Here is an 18987-nt window from a genome sequence, read left to right on the forward strand (position 1 = left end):
GACCACACCGCAATCCCTTCTCCTCCATTCTCTTCTCAGGATCTTGGACACGCATGCACATGTGCCCAGTGTGAGTTTAAGCCACCAGGTCCGGGACTCGAACCACGGTCGACTACATGGGAGTCCAATGACATAGCCATTACGCCAACTGCTGGTCCCCCAAATTACCATGTTAACCAAAACCCATTGCATCCATACTTTCATTAACTGCTTAATTCTCAGATGTGAAAGGACACCCAGGTATCATCATGTACAAGGAAACTTCAGAAAGTTTCTGGGAAAATGGAATTTAAAATAAAAATAGTAAACATGCACTGTATTATTCAACATAAGCTCTGTGAAGGTCAAGACACTTTTGTAAGTGATGATTAAAAACTATTAGTCTATCCCTAAAGAACTGGGGTGTCCTGATAATTTACCTGTGTCAATGAAATCTTGTTTACTTTATTAACTAAAGAGAAGTGGAGATTAAGAAACAAAAAGAAGTCAGACGGAGCCAAATCAGGACTTAGGATTTCCCATCCAAACTCTCACAAACTTGCCCTTGTTTAGTGAAAGGAATGAGCAGAATCAGTGTTGTGATGGAGAAGGACTCTCTGGTGAAGACTTGCCAGGTATTTTTCTACTGAAGTCTCAGTTTTCTCAATAGTCTCATAATAACAAATGTTACCATTTTTTGGCCTTCCTGAAAGCCAGTAAACAAAATGCCTTAAACAGTTCAGAAACTGTTGCCAGGATCTTTGCTCTTGACTGGCCTGCTTTTGCTTTGACTGGACTACTTTATACCTCTCGGTAGCCATTGCTTTGATTGTGCTCTGTCTTCAGGATTATCCTGGTCAAGCCATGTGCCATCTCCTGTGCAGTTCTTTGAACAAATGCTTCAGGATCTTCATCCCACTTGTCTAAAATTTTCATCAAAAGCTGTTCTTGTCTGCAACTAATCCGGGCGCAACCGTTTTGGCACCCTGTGTATAAGTAAGGACACCTGCCTTATATGCAGTCGTTTCAAAGATCGAAATAAATTTCCAAGGGGATATATAGTTTTAACATTTCCTACACACTCCTTCTATACTTCCATAGTAGGGAGTTTCCTCAACCTCAGTTTTTCAGTCAGAATCTTCTATGCTGAATGGAGATGTCTATGATATTAGCTATTGTTTCTGCTGTTAATCATTGGTCCTTTTCAGTTAAGGCATGAACAAGATAAATTTTTTCTTTGCAAACCAGTGTGGATGGTCTGCTGCTGTCGGGGGCGTCTTCAACATTGTCTCATCCTTTCTTCAAATGAGTTATTTATTTGTAAATTGCTGATATCTTTGGGGCATTATCCCTGTGTATATTTAATAAAACATCCATGATTTCACCATGCTTCTACCAAAGCTTTACCATAAATTTGATGTTTGTTCTTTCTTCAATTTTAGCAGAATTCATGTTGCCCCAAACTAGATCCTACTCAGACACATTATAACAAATTACTGCAAGTTTGTTTGGTACGAAGGTTTTATAGAAAGTTGATGCATGCTTTTGCCATGATACACATTTTCCACAAACTTTTTCAAGACCATGCATATTTAAGAAATACCCGTAATGTAATGGAGTATCTAAAACAGACAAACAGAAAAACAAGAAAAGGGAAAACAAACCTGAAGGAAATTAAGGCAGTTTTTAACAAGGACATATTTGCATGTGTGTCCAAAATCCTGAGAGGAGAATGGAGAAGGAATTGTGGCATGATTTCTTACTTTCTTTTTCTGTCTCTCTTCAGAGAGCACACATGCTCTGTGGCAAAATTCAAAAAATAAATAAATAAATGTAAAAAATAACATACTATGTAAAATGGCTAAATTAAACAAGCAGTGTTAATGAAAATTTTAAATGTGGTAGAAACCTTCTTCTTTATTTCAATAGATGGTTTGGAATGTGAAGTAAAGAAAATCTGTAAGAAACTAGAATCAGAAACAAAGAAATGGAAAATTTGAGAAAATTAGACAGAGCCAACAACCAGTGTCTAAGAATTCCAGAAGAGAAAACATTAAAAATATATGACATCAAAATATTTTGAAGTAGTAATATAAGGAATCCTTCTCCAACTAAAAAAAACAAGCCTCCAGATTGAACACAGCCCACTGAAAACTCGGCATAAAGAGTGATAAAGATCCCATTTCAAGGTCCAACATGGTAAAATGTCAAAAATGACAGGGAAAGGGAACCAGCAGTTAGCGTAATGGCTATGTCGCTGGACTCCCACGTAGTCGACTGCGGTTTGTGTCCCGGACCCGGTGGCTGAAAACTCACGCCGGGCGCGTGTGCGTGCGTGCCCAAGATTTCGAGAGGAGAATGGAGGAGAAGGGATTGTGGCGTGACCATCCCCCCTGGGGGGTGATTTCTCACTTTCTGTCTCTATGTCTCTCTCTGTCTGTCTGGCGAGCGCATGCCCCCTATAGCGAAAAAAACCTCTCCAAAAAAATTAAAAATGACAGGGAAAAAGGGATAGTCATTAAATTTTCAGAAGGGAAAAAGCAAATGATAGATAGATCAACTAATTATACCTCCCAACCTGTTGAGTATATCCAAATAGTAACAGCTTTTTCAGGCATACAAATACTAAAAAAAAAAAAAAAAAAGTGTTTTTAATATATTCTTTCTTATGTAACTCACCTGAAACATTGTTGACTCCATGATCTAGTGTTTAAGGCAGCTGGATCCTACATGGCCAACCTTAAGTTTCAAATCCTGGCCCTAGTGGCTTGAAAAACACACCGTGTGCATGTTCATGTGTGCCAAAATCCTAACTGGATTGAGAAATGGAAGAGAGGGGATTATAGCATTATCACACCCCATTGAGATGCTTTCTCCCTCACCTGCTCTCTCTGCCTTTCTGTCTCTCATTGATAAATACAGGCACCATCTGGCAATTTCTTTTTTTTAATGAAAGAAACAGTAAATTTAAAACTAGGATGATTTATGACCCAGAAATCAGAGAACACTACAGAGCATGGTGAAAGCTTGACCCAAGACAGAGATCCACCCAGGCCAGACATTAGGCACCAAGGATACATCCAGAAAAAAATACTTTAAAGTAACTTATAATTTATCAGATATATCTAATAATGCTAAAAAAATATATTGACAAGCATTTGGCAGATCAGTTTGAAAACCTGAAAAAGAGTATCAGGGTTTTTTTGTTTGTTTGTTTGTTTGTTTTTAGAGTTATTTTTGTTATAGAGCGTGTGCGCTCGCCAGACCGACAGATACAGAGAGACAGAGAGCGAGAAATCACCCCCCCAGGGGGGATGGCCATGCCGCAATCCCTTCTCCATTTTCCACTCGGGATCTTGGGCATGCATGCACACATGCTCAGCGTGAGTTTTAAGCCACCGGGTCCGGGACGCGAACCACGGTCGACTACATGGGAGTTCAGCGACATAGCCATTATGCTAACTGCTGGTCCCAAGAATATCAGTTTTAATAATGTAGAATTAAATTATTAAAAACTAAACAATTTAATAAATAAGTAATGTATAAGAAAATTAAGGAAGGTAACACTTATCTCAATAGTAAATTGTATTTTCATAATCAGTATAATGCAAATGAAAAACTGATTAGTGGTTTAAACAGTTATATGGGAACTTGAAGTGGATATGGGTAATACAAGAGACCTAACTCATTACTTTTTTTAACATAGGAATTCCATAAATAATGTCTAATATTACAAAATCAAGTAGCAATATGAGTATTTTATTTAAAAAATGAAGATAGGGGCCAGGAGGTGGTGTGGAGGTTAGGGCGCTGTATTGCCACATGGCCAACCATGGTTCGAGGTCAGGTGGCTTAAAAATCACTCTGGATGTGTGTGCAGATGTGCCCAAAATCTCACTTTCCCTCTCATTGTCTCTCTCTGTCTTTTTCTTTCTTTCTTTTCTTTTTTTTTTTTAGAGGTTTTTGCTATAGGGCACATGCGCTTGCCAGACAGAGAGAGACAGAAAGACACAAAGCGAGAAATCACCCCTCGGGGGGGATGGCCACGCCGCAATCCCTTCTCCATTCTCCTCTTGGGATCTTGGGCACGCACGCACATGCACCCGGCATGAATTTAAGCCACTGGGTCCGGGACTCAAACCGCGGTCGACTATGTGGGAGTCCAGCGACATAGCCATTACGCTAACTGCTGATGCCTCTCTCTGTCTTTTTCTGTCAAGGGCATGCACCCTGTAGCAAAAACCTTAAAAAAAAAAAGTAACTATCAGGAGAGTTGAAAGTGTGTGCCACTAAGGATTAGATTTGGTGATGGGAGAGGGGTAGAGCCTGAACACTACTCTTTTTCATTAGGAAGAATTGAAAGTATTGGAATTAAATTGGTTGTTTACTTTGATAAGAACATTCGATCAGTAATAAAAGTAAAGTTACACGTGTCCATGATTAAGAAAAAAAATTTCTACAGTATAGAGGGATATAAGTGAACAGTAACTAATCTAATCTGTTTCTCAGTATCTCATTCCAATAGTACCATTCCTGGGACTATTCTCCAGAAGTAGCTACTTTTAATAGTTTCTAATTTTAATTGTTCTAAGGTTATTACATTCAGGACTTGAAGTACTTTATGTCTTTTGGTAAGGTATAAAATTATCTGGACCTGCCTTTGCCCAGTTAGCCAAAACATGGCTGCCTCAAAGTGCACTGTAGACATGCAGGTTAATAGCGTACTTTGAGAGTAATGTACAATTGGCCTATTACTGTGGTTGGTCTTTCATCCCTGCGCCACTACCTACAGCCAAGGAAGCAGCCCTGACCTAGTTGGGTGAGGCAAAGGGTTATCCTGCCAGTGGGATCGTGGCATTTCTGGCAAGAGATTTCTCTTCTAACTGTTAGAGTTGGTGCCATGGCAGAGTTTCCTGACTCAGGGACTAAGTGTTGAGCCCTAGTCCAGCTGGTTAGATTATTTGTTGATTTTGATTATCTGCACCAATAAGCTTTTTTGCTGGCACATATAATCAGAAACAGGCAGTAATTTTCCATCTTCCTAACAAAAATGCTTCAAGTACTGTGAAATTATAACAGATAAAGTTTTATTCAGTTTTCATCAGAACACTGCTTTATAGAGCATGGGAAGTTTTGTTTAAATTAATTAAGAACTCTTTAGGGGTGGTCACAAATCCTTTAGTAGGTCGGGTTTCTTTTCCTACTTACCACTTTCTATTCTTAAGAGGAGGAAAAATCACAACAGTGATACTAGGGTATCTTTCACTCAGTTTTTACTACTGCTAGAGGCTCTGCTAAGTACTTGTCGCATTTACTCTTCACAACTCTTAGGAGCTTGCCACGTTATCACTCCCCCTTTTTTTTTTTTTTTAAGGTTTTTGCCACAGGGCATGTGTGCTACCTGGAGAGAGACAGAGAGAAGGAAAGTGAGAAATCACTCCCCAAGGGGACTGTCCATGCTGCATCCCTTGTCCTCCATTCTTCTCTAGGGATTTTGGGCACACAGGCATGATTTTTCAAGTTACCTGGTCTGGGGCTCAAGCCACATTTGGCCAAGTGGGAATCTAGTGCCTTAACCGCCACGCCACCTGCTGGCTCCTGTCGTTCCCAATTTAGATGGAAGAAACTGTATTATAGTGGAGGGACTTGTCCAAGTCGGAGGACAGTCAAGTGCTAGACCTGTGCCTGGAACCCTGATTTGTGTTGACCATTAAACTTAAATTCTTTACCTCTTTGTTTGACTTTCAGTGCAGCCTGTAACATTTTATTACTTGGAAATAAGAAAGCAGCTGATTTATACTTAACACTTAATTATGAATGTAATGTACATATGTTGTTATTGTTTCACAGTGTTTATAAAAATTGTTGTATCTTTTCAACAAAGTTTGCAATTTCATGTTTTCTATTTCTGTCATCTTTGTATCCTCTCAACTCGAAATTCTGGGTTAATCTTTGGTCTCCTGATACTTCTTTTATTTCCATAAAATTGCCATGTTCTCTTTATGTTTCTGTTTTAAATCTTTCTACTCTTTTAAGTCTGGAATATTGCAACTACTTTTCATGATCTCCCTTCTGCCATTCTTTGCACTATAGATTGATCATACATATTAGTCCAGTTTTTTTAAGTTCAGTTTCTCAGATACTGCATACCTGTTTTAGCCAATACTTTCTCTCTATTTATGTGCAAGAAAAATACAGCTTTGTTAATCTACAATTCAGAACCTTTCATGGTATGGTCTAATCTATGGCTTCATGAGTTTATGTGCCCTTACCTTTTTCCCCACTGTTCTTGCTCATAATTGCTGTATCCCTTATCTTAACAATGAAACATGGATTTTTCTCTACAAATCATTTGACTTTTTTTTTATATGCTTTGTATTTAGATAATCCTTTTGCATGTATATGTCTCATTTACTTGACTGAATTATTAATGTCTGAGGTCAGAGATGGAATCTCTCTGAATCAACCATAATATTTAATACAGTTTTCACATACAGCATTATATAAAAAAAATTAATGAATAAAGTTTTAAAGTCAACACTTAATTCTAAGTCTAAACTTCTTTGCTTTTGTTAATTTTATAAATGTTGGACAAGTAAAACTAAATAGACTTTTCTGTTATGGTTTTTAGTTTTTTACTTATATTTAATTAGAAGATTAGAAAACTTGGTATACTTTTAATAACTTTGAATATCTTTAAAAAAATCAATCATTTTCACTTAGTATTCCAATCTGAATGATAAAAAAAAATACTCTGAATAAAAGTGAAATTTTTTTTCCTACATACTAGAACTTCTACTATGTATTGAGAACTTCTAATAGGCTATTTTATTTTATTGTTGGTAATGTATGGTTTTAATGAGAATAAACTGAATATTTATAGTCTTACAAATTTAAGAAAAAAATACAATCAAATTATTTATTTGTGTGATGTGTTAAGTACAGTTGGCATGTGTTCAGAATATTAAATAATGACATGAGGATATCTAAAAATATATTTAAATATTAAGTTTAAAATACTCTACTTAGACATAATTTTGTTTTCTAAAAAGAAATTGTATTTTTGTGGATCAGAATTGGTTCTTGCTTTCTGCTGGATTTAAAAATGTTTCTGCCCTTTCTTCTTTTCTGTTTTTCTTGTTTTAATAGTCTAAATGTACTTTAAATGTTCAGCTTCTTTTTTTGTTTGTTTAATTTCACTAAAGTTCTATGATAAATGTTTCTGCTGTAAAGTATTTAAAGCTATGTTCTGTATAATTTATTTTTTGCTTTGAAATATTTGAGTTTCAATATAAGGATAATTTTATCCCAAAATCAAAGAATAAGCTAACATAAATTTTTATATATTTTAGATGTTTATTTTTATTAGTCTTAGAGTGCTCTTGTTGTCTTTTTAAAATATACATTTTAATGTAACAAATATTATTTTAGCTCAGAAATGTCACACATTCTTAATGCTTTAAAATTCTCATGCATTATTTTTTTCTATATTATTTTTTCCAAATATTATAGATTATCATAATGATGTCTTCTTTTTTCTAAATAATATCTTAAATTATATTAAGTTTAAATTTGGCTTTCAAGACTTCCAAATGAAACCATAAAACTGTCTTTCAGAATAAAAGTCACATATTTGATGTAAATTACTGCATATGTCTGATTGACTCTCTTAAACAAAAAACGTTACATTTTAGAGTTAGTAGCATTTTAAATTAATAATACTTCTTAGAAGGAATGAGCCTCAGAATGAAGTGCAGATTATCCATATTGCCTACTCTCATTTAATCATTTCATTTTAAAAATCAGACTTCATCTTAACAATCCAAAAGAACCTCACTAATGTGCATTTTTGGATGTGCTAATTTCCTTTATCATCAAATGGAAGCCAGTCCAAATTTTCTAATAATTTTTCATCATATTAAAAATTCATGGCAAAAATAAAAATCAGCTAATTTTTAAATCAAGTGCATTTATTCTATGGTTGCTTTTTCCCTTTCTCCTTACCTAAGGAAATAGAGAAATTGAGAATAGAACTGAGTGAAAGCAAGCAGCACTTGGAACAGGAGCAGCAGAAGGAAGCCCAAGCCAGAGAGGAGTGCCTGAGACTAACAGAACTGCTGGGCGAATCTGAGCACCAACTGCACCTCACCAGGTACTCCCTAATCCCATTATGCACCATAGCACCAATTTCATTTCACTGATTTTTGCTACAGGCTTCTAAACAGTTGTTAAGTTAGTCATTCAATTCAGACACAGCTTTCAGGCATATTAAGAAAAGTGGGGATGTGGTAAGCAAAACACCCAGACATGTGAATGATAAGTGTGGCAGGGAATTACTGATATATCATGAAACCTTTCATCTCCAGTGCTCAAATATTTAGGTGATTATCAATACAAGCAAAATAACATGTTTCTCCTACTACCATCACTACCTCTCTTGTTAATTTTACATCTAATAAAATGTTAAACTGAAGGAACTAAGGAATATATTTAGAAAAATAATAAGATACTGTCAATGGTGAAAGAGACAAAGTAAAAGAAATTCTAAGATGCAAATGGAAATGGAACTGATACAAAATCTGAGTCCTTAGGAAGTGTAAAATGTAGAAGTGAAATCGACTGGCATGTTCATATTCAAAACATTATTTACACCACTGAGGTTTCAAATTACATTGTTTTCATCACGAGATACTGTGATACGATCATCATCTTAAACTTTAGCAAACATGTAGCCCAGACCTAAATCCCAGAAAGATGCTGTAGGTAAGTATTGTGAGTTTGCTGCATTGGAAAACACATAAACATGTACAAATATCCACATACACACGAGGAAAAATTCAAACAGAAATAGTGTTTCACTTTAGCACGTAAGTGGTTTTTCTCACTTTGAGTTTTATGGAAGATTTTTAAATTTTTAGATCAGCTTTTGGATCAGTTCTTAGAGTTTTTCATTTGTTAGAGAGAACTGTCTAAATGAATATATAAGTTTATGAAATTTGATATGGTTTATAAATCAAAAAAACAATGGTCTTCCAATCATTATAATATGTTGAATTTAAACTATGAAAGGGGACTGATCCCTTTTACATTAAATATGACAATGTAATTCTGAGCACGGTATGATAACAGATGGAGAAAAGCACCACTTGAACAGCCTGCATTTGGAGAAAAAAATATTCTAGAGGTTGGTGAACCTCCCAAAGTTTTCGGCTAGTGTTAAGATGCCTCTAGTTCTGTTAAAATCTAACTTTGTTAGAAACATTTTGTTATGATAATATTCCAAATGGTTTGACACCTTCTCTTTTAAACAATGAAGGAAAAGAGAGGCATGCAAGAACAAGAGAGAAAGAAAAGAAAGGAAATAAATTGTTTATTCATGTGTAATATCTGAAAAATAGTGCGGTATACAAAACACTGTTATGAGAAAAAAAAATTCCTTAATGCTGCAAAATAATAACTGTTCTTTTAATGCCCATTTAAAGTATTGTCATTGTAAAGCTGAAAAACATAATGTTAACATAGTTCCTGTGACTAGTTAATCTTAGAAGTTTCACAATTTAGCTTCATCACGATAATGTTAATAGTTTTTCTTGTCTGTCAGACTTCTATTGAGAGCCAACCGTTCTGTGCTAAGCACTCCTAAACCACAGAAGTAGGACAGCTTTTAATGTCTCAGTGTGGCTGAGCTTCAGTAAATAAATATTAATGCTGGGTCTGCCCCCTTTGCCATTCTGTCTCATTCAGAGAGTTAATTTTTGAAGTCAAAGTCCGTAGAGAGTTTTCCTGTGCACTATCAATTTGTACTGTTTGACAAGATCAATTTCTTGCAAGTAGAGCATATTAAGATGCAGCAACTGCTGAAAATGGACGAGTGGTAACTAATTCCTTTGTTCTTAAGAAAAACGGTTTTGCTTGGTTCTGCAGAAAGCTTTTTCTGTTGATCTTTATTTACACCAATTCTATAAAAATTTAAACCTAGTTTAACAGGAAATAAAACTTAATTATCTATTTTCTAAATACAGTACTCTTTTGTAAGCATTTTATACTTAGAATATGTTCATGTTTTATAAAATCCACATTTATAAATTTTAAGATAACAATTTAAAATTTAAGGAGCTGTGTATATCTCTCTTTAGCACAGAAAATGTGATATGGTTGGTTGGGCTGAATATTTCTGATATACTTTTTTGGATTTTTTTTTTTGAAGAGTTTGCTACCATTCATCATTCCTTATCAATTCAGCATAAAATCAGGTGTGTGATTGAGAAACATTGTGTCTTTCTTTTTCAGTGTAAACTAGCTGAAATATGTAACTCCCATGCAGATAGCACTTAACATTCAATCTCAAACATTTTGAATGATATAATTTAAACAATGTTTAAAACTGAACATGAAAAACAAATTATAAAGTAATGATTAAATAAGGATCTAAATCTTAACAGCAAAGAAAATTTAAAAACTGGAGTAGAAATCTATGGTCAGTCTGAAAGAAAAAATGATCATATTTTTTGATGTTTCCTTTTGCTGGATTTTAATTGGATTTCAAAATGGAATGTAGGAATTCAGTATATGTTGAAGTACCCAATAGTAAGTGTAATGTTCGCTTTGCAAGTATTTATTGATTGTCTACTATCTTTTAAGTACTTTGCATGGCACTAGCCATAGAAAGAAAAGAAAGACAGTTTCTACACTTTGGTTGCTCACATTCTACTAAAGGAACCAGAGTGATAAATGCAGTCGAAGTAGATTGTGACAGTAGTGCAGTGACACAAGTAGAGATTACCAAAGGAGACATAAGAAGGAGACTTGGCTCAACATGCATTGGAGGTGAAGGTGATAATCTGGGAAAGCTGACAGTGAAAGGTGATACTAGAAAATGATACTCAGGGCAGAGGAGATGTTTGGCACTAATCTTAATGAGTTCATAAATAAGAGTTTCCAAAGTGGAAAAAGGTAGAGTGGGTTACCCCTAATAGGAAGACCAATAATACAGGCAAAGACATAAAAGTGGAAGAGAACGTAAGCACTACAATCAGCTGAGGTATTTCATAGACGATAAGACTGCAAGGAGGAACAGGGATCAGAGGAAGGGCTTTGTGGGCTAGTCTGAGAGTAATAGGTTACTACTGGTGCATTCTAAACAGGACTGTCAACCTAGCTGGCTTACTTTTATTATTTGTTTTAACATATACTTACTTGTTTCTTCCATGAGGGGGAAAGATGGGAATGGAGGGAAGCTAGACAGCAGCCCCAGCAGTTACTTATGCCATGATCACCCCCACCCCCAGCCAACTGTAGATCATGAGCTCACACCTGCCAGCACACCCAGAGAGGTCTTAGGACTCAAACCGAGAACCTTCTCATGTATGTCCACCTTGCGGAGCATGTATTTTACCATTGCACCACCTTCAGGCCACCACGATTGACTTTCTGGGCTGTGACTTTTAAAATTTTTTTAGAAGTTTTTGCTATAGTGTGCACTCACCTGAGACAGGGAGATAGGGAGACAGGGAAACAGAGACAGTGAGAATTCACCCTAAAGGAGAAATGGCTGTGTAGCAATCCCTTATCCTCCATTCTTCTCCTGGGATCTTGGACATATATGCACATGCACCTGTCATAATTTTCAAGCAGCCAGGTACAGAACTTGTACTGTGGTTGGCCATGTGGGAGTCCAGCAATGTGACCACCATGCCATCTGCTGGCCCTTGGAATCTTTATTCAGGTTGCAGAGTGGAGTGAACTTGGAGACTTGATGTAGAAGACAGGCAGACCAGTTAGAGTAGAGCCTGCAACTGTAGCCCCCAGGCTAAACCTGACCCATTGCCTGTTTTTTGTTTTGTTTTGTTTTTGTTTTTGTTTTTTATTTTGATTTTAAAATATTTTATTACATAATCTTTTCATGGCACCATCAGGAGTAACAGAAAACGTTATTCCCAGTTCCTAAGCCACATCCTGAAAAATACACATTTGTATTTATATCAATACTCCACCCCTATCCCGTAATTCCACCACCTATTCTAGGTCCTTTGCTTAAAGCAGGAAACTATTCTCTTAGGTAAGAAAATATATGTGGAAGCTAAATGAAATAACAGTTAGAGTAACAGGGAATAGCTGGGTCATGGGCAGGAGGCAGGGGTTGAGTCCGGCCTAAGAAGGAGGCATCACTGGGTGTTTCGTTTTGTTTTAAGAGGTTTTTTTGCCTTAGGACTCGTGTTCTCCTAAGGAGAGAGACAGACAGACAGAGACAGTGAAAGAAAAAGTGAGAAATCACCCCTCAGGGGGAATGGCCATGCCACAATCCCTTCTCCATTCTCCTCAAGGATCTTGGGCATGCATGGACACATGCTGGGTGTAATTTTCAAGCTACTGGATCCAGGATTTGAACTGCGATCGGCCATGTTGGAGTTCAACAATCACTATACCATCTGCTGACCTTCATTGCCTGTTTTTATAAGACCTGTGAGCTAAGAATGGTTTCTGTATTTGCAAATAGTTGGGGGGGAAAAAAAAGGAAAATATTTTCTAACACATAGAGATTCTATATCCATAAATTAAGTTTTATTGGACACAGCCACAATTATCCTTTATGTATTATGTATGGCACTACTACAGCTGAGTTGAATATAGACTTGAAAGCCTAAAAATATCTACTATCTGGCCTATTCTAGAGAAAATTTACCATCCCCTCAGCTAGTAGACGATTTAGTTCAAATAAAAAGTCAAGAGAGCTTGAGCTATGACAGATTCTGATTCAAATGTGTATTTAAAGAAAGTAATTGCAAGATACTATGAAAATGAACTGGTCGAGGAAGAGATGACTGCCAGATACCCCAATCAGTATGAAAGTGCAGCAGTCCAAGGGCATAGAAGTGATGTCCTGCACTATGATTATCCCAGAAAAATAGAAAGGACTTCAGAGTAGTGAGTAAGAGAGGACAAGAAAAGGTGACTCTAAGATTTTTAGTATAAGTTGACTAGATGCCCATTAATCTACTTAACTAAGGAGGTAGCAGTGGAAAATAATATATTTTACTTTAACACTCAAGTGGAGATGTCCAATGTCGGTTCGATGTGAGGAGAAAGGTCATGACTAAAGGCTTAGTCCGAATACATTTACATACAGGTATTAGTGGTAGCCCAGGGAGTAAGTGAAAGCACATAGAGAGAATCATATTTTGAAAGTATAATGGGGGCCAGCTGGGGGTGTGGCAGCTGGATCTCACATGGCTGGCTGCATGACTTGAAATCCATGCTGAGGGGGCCTGCAGGTGGTTGGAGTGCTGGACTCCCACATGGCCAACCACGGTTCAAGTCCCAGACCTGGTGGCTTGCTTTCTCACGTTCCCTTTCTCTCCCTCTCTGTTTCTCTCTGATCAGATTTAAATAATAATAATAACAAATAAAATAAATAATTCTAAAAAAGAGAGAGATAAAGGACAAACATGCTGAGTGTTTGTGCGTGTGCCCCAAATACAAATTGGAGAATGGAGGAGAAGGGGTTGTGGTGTGACCATCTGCCCTGGTGAGGTTGATTTCTCACTTTCCCTCTCTCTATCTCTCTCCAGATAGTACATGCACCCTATAGCAAACTAATTTTAAAAAGTACAATGGAAGGAAAGCCGCCAACCAAGGAAACTGAAATGGGGTCGGCAGATATATGAGAAAATTTTTAAAATTATTCTAAGGGCACTTTGGTGAGGGAACAATCAAACCACATGCTTTTCTTAGGTGAAGTCCCCAGATAGCTTAGGATTGAGGAAAGTTGAGTTTATAGACTCTTCCACAAACATTCACTATCTGTGTAACCTTTCACAAATTACTCAACACCTCTTTTTTCTAAATTTATTTATTTCTTCCATGAGTAAGAGAGAAAAGATGGACATGGAGACAGAGAGATATCACCCCCATCAGAATTTCATTGCCATACTCTACTCCCAGCTTCACTGGCCCTGGATCATGGCCATATGCATGCTTGGTGTATTCAGAGGGTCTCTGGATGTGAACTTGGAATCCTCTCATGTATCTAAGCCTCACAGAGCATTGCATTTTACCTCTGTGTCACTGCATGGCCCAAAATAACTTAATTTTGAGCCCTTTACCATTTTTTGTAAAATGAAGTGAGACTAGATGATTTATTAAGTTTCCTGTAGCTCTGATAGTGATTCTAACAATGACTTAGATGACCTATTATTAAGGTCCTATTTCTAGTCATTAGTTCATCTAAATTGCTTGGAGGATCCTTTCATTTAAGATAGCTCCTTTAGAGAGATTTCATTGAAATGTCCTTCATACCTGCCTCTTATTTTTGTTATAACTTAAGTCTGCTTCTCTCTCACAAGGGTTATGAAAATACTCTTAACACCTTTATAATCTCTTGCTAATACTGCCCAATGAATAGTCTTAAGCCCCTCCCTTCATTTTGTCACCCTACTCTTAAAGTCTTCTACCTTCCATGGCCACCTTGGCTGTTACAAAGGGTCCAAATCACTCTACATGGCATTTAAGGTCATCCTGCTAGGCCTCCACTATTTTTTTTTTTTTTTGAGAGGTTTTTGTTATATGGTGCATGGGCTTGCCAGAAAGACAGAGAGAAACAGAAAGACAGAAAGTAAGAAATCACCCCCCAGGGGGTTGGCCATGCCACAATCCCTTCTCCTCCATTCATTTCTCTGGATCTTAGGCACGCATGCACACGTGCCTGGAGTCCAGGACTCGAACCGCAGTCAACTACATGGAAGTCCAGTGACATAGCCATTACGCCAACTGCTGGTCCCATAGGCTTCCACTCTTAAGGGATTTTCCCCTTCCAATCCTATCACATTTTACCAATCCTATCGCATGTTGATTTCCAGTTATGTGTAAGCACATGCAATTTCTCTTGAACTTCTGGACAGTTTTTCTGTACACCTAGAATACACTTTGACCCTCAATGGTTCTATTATAATCTTACTTTTTTAAAAGGTCTCCTTGAAATTCTGATTTTTCTACTGTAGTCTTCTATGATGACTCCTAGCACAATGGAGCACTTCTCCCTCTGAATCCATCTTCCCACTTGGAGTTGATGGCATTTGCTGCATGCTAAATGAATTACTCAAAGGAAGAAAAAGAAAAATCTGAAAAAAAAAAGAATTAATACTCTGAAGGTTTTTTGTGTACCTGCCTTTCTTCCATTCTGGAATGTATTATTCATAAAGTGAAAGGAGAGGCTTAATATTATTATATTTCTCAGAGTTCCTAGCTCTGCACTTTGTAAATGGTTGGAGCTCATTAAGTCATTATTATAGAAGTGGTTCATATATTATAAATGTATGACTATTCTTTCAAAACTTACTATTGACATATTTTTAAATATATGTATTTTAGCTAAATCAGGGTAAAGAGTATGAGATGAAGATAAAGCTGAACTTTTTGGGAATACTTGACCACATGATACTATATTTTATCCATGTTTTTATATTCAAAAATGCATCATGACTTTTCCGACAACCCAATATAATTTTGTAGTAGTTTCTTGGATTTTTAAAAATGTTTATTTTCAATATTTATTTAAAATAATTTATTGTACTTTAATAGTTTAAAATATTTATTCTTCTGTGTGTGAGAGAGAGAGAGCAAGCACATTTTGATAGGATCTTGACGCTGTAACCCACCCGGTGTCTTCAGCCAGCCTCAGATAATGAGCAAGGTCATGCTGAGCAATTAGGAAGATCTCCATATTGAATCGTGAACTTTCCCATGGAGGACTGTTTTGCAGAGCATTGTGTTTTACTGCTGCACCATCATCCAGTCCTCCTTTTTTCCATTGTTAATATTATATACACGTATATGATTAAGTACAGCAGATACTTATACTGTACTCACAAATAATGATCATTCTAACGATGCAAGGTTTAGTAATTGTGCCATCCTCTCACTTAAATGTTCTCATTTTAATATCTCACAGACACACAAAGACATATAATTTTAAACTAGAGCTCTCCATAATTCAAAGTTGACAGAGTTTGAAGTCAGTGCCTAGATAGTAGGATCGCTAAGCATACATAACCCAGCATACATAGATACAAAAATAAGGCTTCTTTCTTTTAGTTTTTAAAAATTGTTTATTTAATTTTATTTATCATTATTATTTTTTAATTTGCTACAGGACACATGTGCTCACCAGAGTCAGAGAGAAAGAGAAAAAGCTACCAGGCCCAGGGCTAGAACCATGGTAAGCCATGTGCGAGTCCAGTGCTACAACCACTATACCACCTGCTGGCCCCAGTTTATTCTTTCTTCTTTATTTTAAATCAGTAATATTATTCCAACAACTTCTTTCTTTTCTGTAACAAATTTTTCAAGTACATTTAAACAAATTGTTAAAAAACTTTATGGTAGAGCATATGCACACATACACAAGAGTGAGAAAAAAAGGGAGAGGGGAACAGTTAAGCACCTTCCACAGGATCTGATCAAGCCTGATCCCCTTCTTCCAGTCTTCCAACCAATTGGATCTTGGGCACTCATGCACAAAGATGTTTCAGGCTGGCGTGTTTCAGGCTGACTGACTGGGGATTTGTACAGTGATCATTCTGTGGGATCTGGCTTCTCTTGAACAGTACATTACCACGGTACCACGGAGCCAGCCTTCAATTACATTTTCACTCATTGTTCATTTACTTCTACATACAGCAGTTTCTGTGGTATGAGAAAATTCCCACTGAGCTAAGGTTGATGAGAGATAAAACAATAAATAGCTATAGACGGTGCCCTTTAGACTCTTACAGGCTAGGGAAGAAGAAAGGAAAATACAGTAGTTCATATGATAAGTGGTAAGATACAGAAGGGAGGTTCCACATAAAGTATTACAGTGACAGAGGGTCAGATTACTTCTTACTGGTCTTGGTAGGATTCGGATATATGAAAATGGGACTAGAGGGCTTCGCATGCAAGGGAATCTATGGGATTTAGGATGTGCACATGTATACATGAGCATAAATTAAGTATACACAGCTATCATTCAGATATCTAAAAGTTTCAGTCTCTGAGATTAAGAATATATGTATGTTAGTGTCTGCCTGCTACGGTGCTACATATAATAAGTAGCTCTTTAGAAAACAACAGAGGTAGTAGCTAACAGCGGTAGACTGAATCCCTACTGTATTCCAGGAAGTGAGTTGAGCACTTCTCATTGAGTCCTCCCAATAGCTCTATAAGGTTAGACTTAAATTTTACAGCAGAGGCAACTACGGCACAGAGAAACAAAATGAATCATGTAAGGTCACACAGCAGATATAGTATGGAAGCAGATTTTGAACCCTAGTAATTTGCCTATAGAGCTTATATTCTTATCCGTTAAGTTGTAATTCTATGTAAATCACTAGGGAAATGGATTAATGCAATTTTTCCTAAAAGACAACTGAGAAAATCACTAACCTGAATTTATAATAGAAATAAGTGTTTTGTGCTCCCCTATACACCAACATAAATATATGTCAGTAAATTTTAGCTTTGACATGAGATTTTCCTAAGAAACACAATTTCTTTTGGTCCATTATTTGCTCTGTAATTTAACATATTATAATACAATTTTCATTCTCACTTACTTCTTCGTTTTTGTCTAAGAGGAAAGAGAGGCTTTTTTAAAAGAAGTAGAAATCCCTTCACATGTATGTTTTTGACATATCTAAACATCTTTAAAGAGCTACAGAATTTTAATCCCACTCCTAGGACTCCCATGTATGCACATGGCAGGTTGTTTTTAAAATATGGTTTATTAAAGTAACACTTCTGAATTTCTGAGTGACTATCATTAACTACTTGCTGAGGCACAAGCTCTTGGTTATACCTTTTGTCCGTGTATTGGAAACATTCTTTTGAATGCTGATCTTCTCTTATCTGATCTGGAGGAGAACTACTACAGGAAGCCTTCTTCTGTTTATTTTCCCCAAAATTTATAACTTGAATTGCTGTGAGACCAGCAAATAGCATAATGGTTACATCACTGACCTCCCACATGGCTGACCATGATTCAAGTTCTATACCTGGAGTCTTGAAACTCACACCAAGCACGTGTGCATGCCTGCCCAAAATCCCAAGGGGAGAATGGAGGAGAAGAGATTGCAGCGTGGCCATACCCCATGGGGGTTCGGGGTGATTTCTTGCTTTCTGTCTCTGTCTCTCCAGTGGGTGCATGTGCCCTATAGCAAAAATCTTTCCAAAATAAATAAATAAGTAAAATAAAATAAAGTTTTTAAAAAAGAACTTTAATTGCCCTAAATGCAAAAGATAGACCTGCAAATTCCAGTGTATATCAGTATAGCTACCTTAAAATTCTTATTTCTTGGGACCAGCAGGTGCTATGGTGGTTAAGGCGCTGGACACTCCCATATGGCTGACCATGGTTCAAATCCTGGACCTGGTGGCTTTCTCTCTCTCTCTCTCTCTCCCTGTCTCTCTCTGGTCAAATTAAAATGAATGAATGAATGAATGAATGAATGAATAATGCATTTTTAAAAATTCTTATTTCTTCTTTGACATAAGTAATGTTTTTCAATGATATGTACCTCAAAGAATTTTTCAGAGCAAGAATCTCAGAGTCCATAAAATTATTGGGTCATCTGAAAAGTCATGATGCATTTTTGAATAGAAAAACAAAAATATGTCATGACTTTTCCAGTGGCCCGATAGTATTATGCCATGACCTACTTTTGTGATCCAAATAGAAAGATCTGGCCTACAATATAGAGAGATAGCAACTTGAACTATAGTGTTTGCATCTTTTTGAAAGTGAAAAAGGATATAATAGAGGAGTCACTAGGTTATCCTACTATGATGGACATAGTTGGAGAGAGATGAATAAGGCTTTCTTTCCAGAGCATTCAGTTTCCACATAGTAACTACTAAAAATGCTTCCTTCCTTCCTTTCTTTTTTTTTTTTTTTTTTTTTTGTTTGCTTAAGGTTTATTTCTTTCGATGAGAAAAAGGCAAAGAGAAAAAGGAGGAGGAAGAGAGAAAATGACAAAC

At 36.6% G+C, this 18987-nt stretch overlaps 1 protein-coding gene across 4 annotated transcripts in view; it reads left to right on the forward strand.

Moving 5' to 3' along the window:
- SDCCAG8 (SHH signaling and ciliogenesis regulator SDCCAG8) overlaps window positions 1–18987 on the forward strand; it is a 294004-nt gene that overhangs the window by 133697 nt on the left and 141320 nt on the right. For all 4 annotated transcript variants that reach the window (XM_006157225.3, XM_027775215.1, XM_027775216.1 and 1 more), the window contains one exon: window positions 7989–8131. In XM_006157225.3, coding sequence (XP_006157287.1) covers window positions 7989–8131 — 143 coding nt within the window. The remainder of the gene's footprint in view (window positions 1–7988; window positions 8132–18987) is intronic.

This window comes from Tupaia chinensis, unplaced genomic scaffold (assembly GCF_000334495.1).
Source record: "Tupaia chinensis unplaced genomic scaffold, TupChi_1.0 Scaffold000532_1, whole genome shotgun sequence".
In the NCBI taxonomy this organism is placed as follows: Eukaryota; Metazoa; Chordata; class Mammalia; order Scandentia; family Tupaiidae; genus Tupaia; species Tupaia belangeri.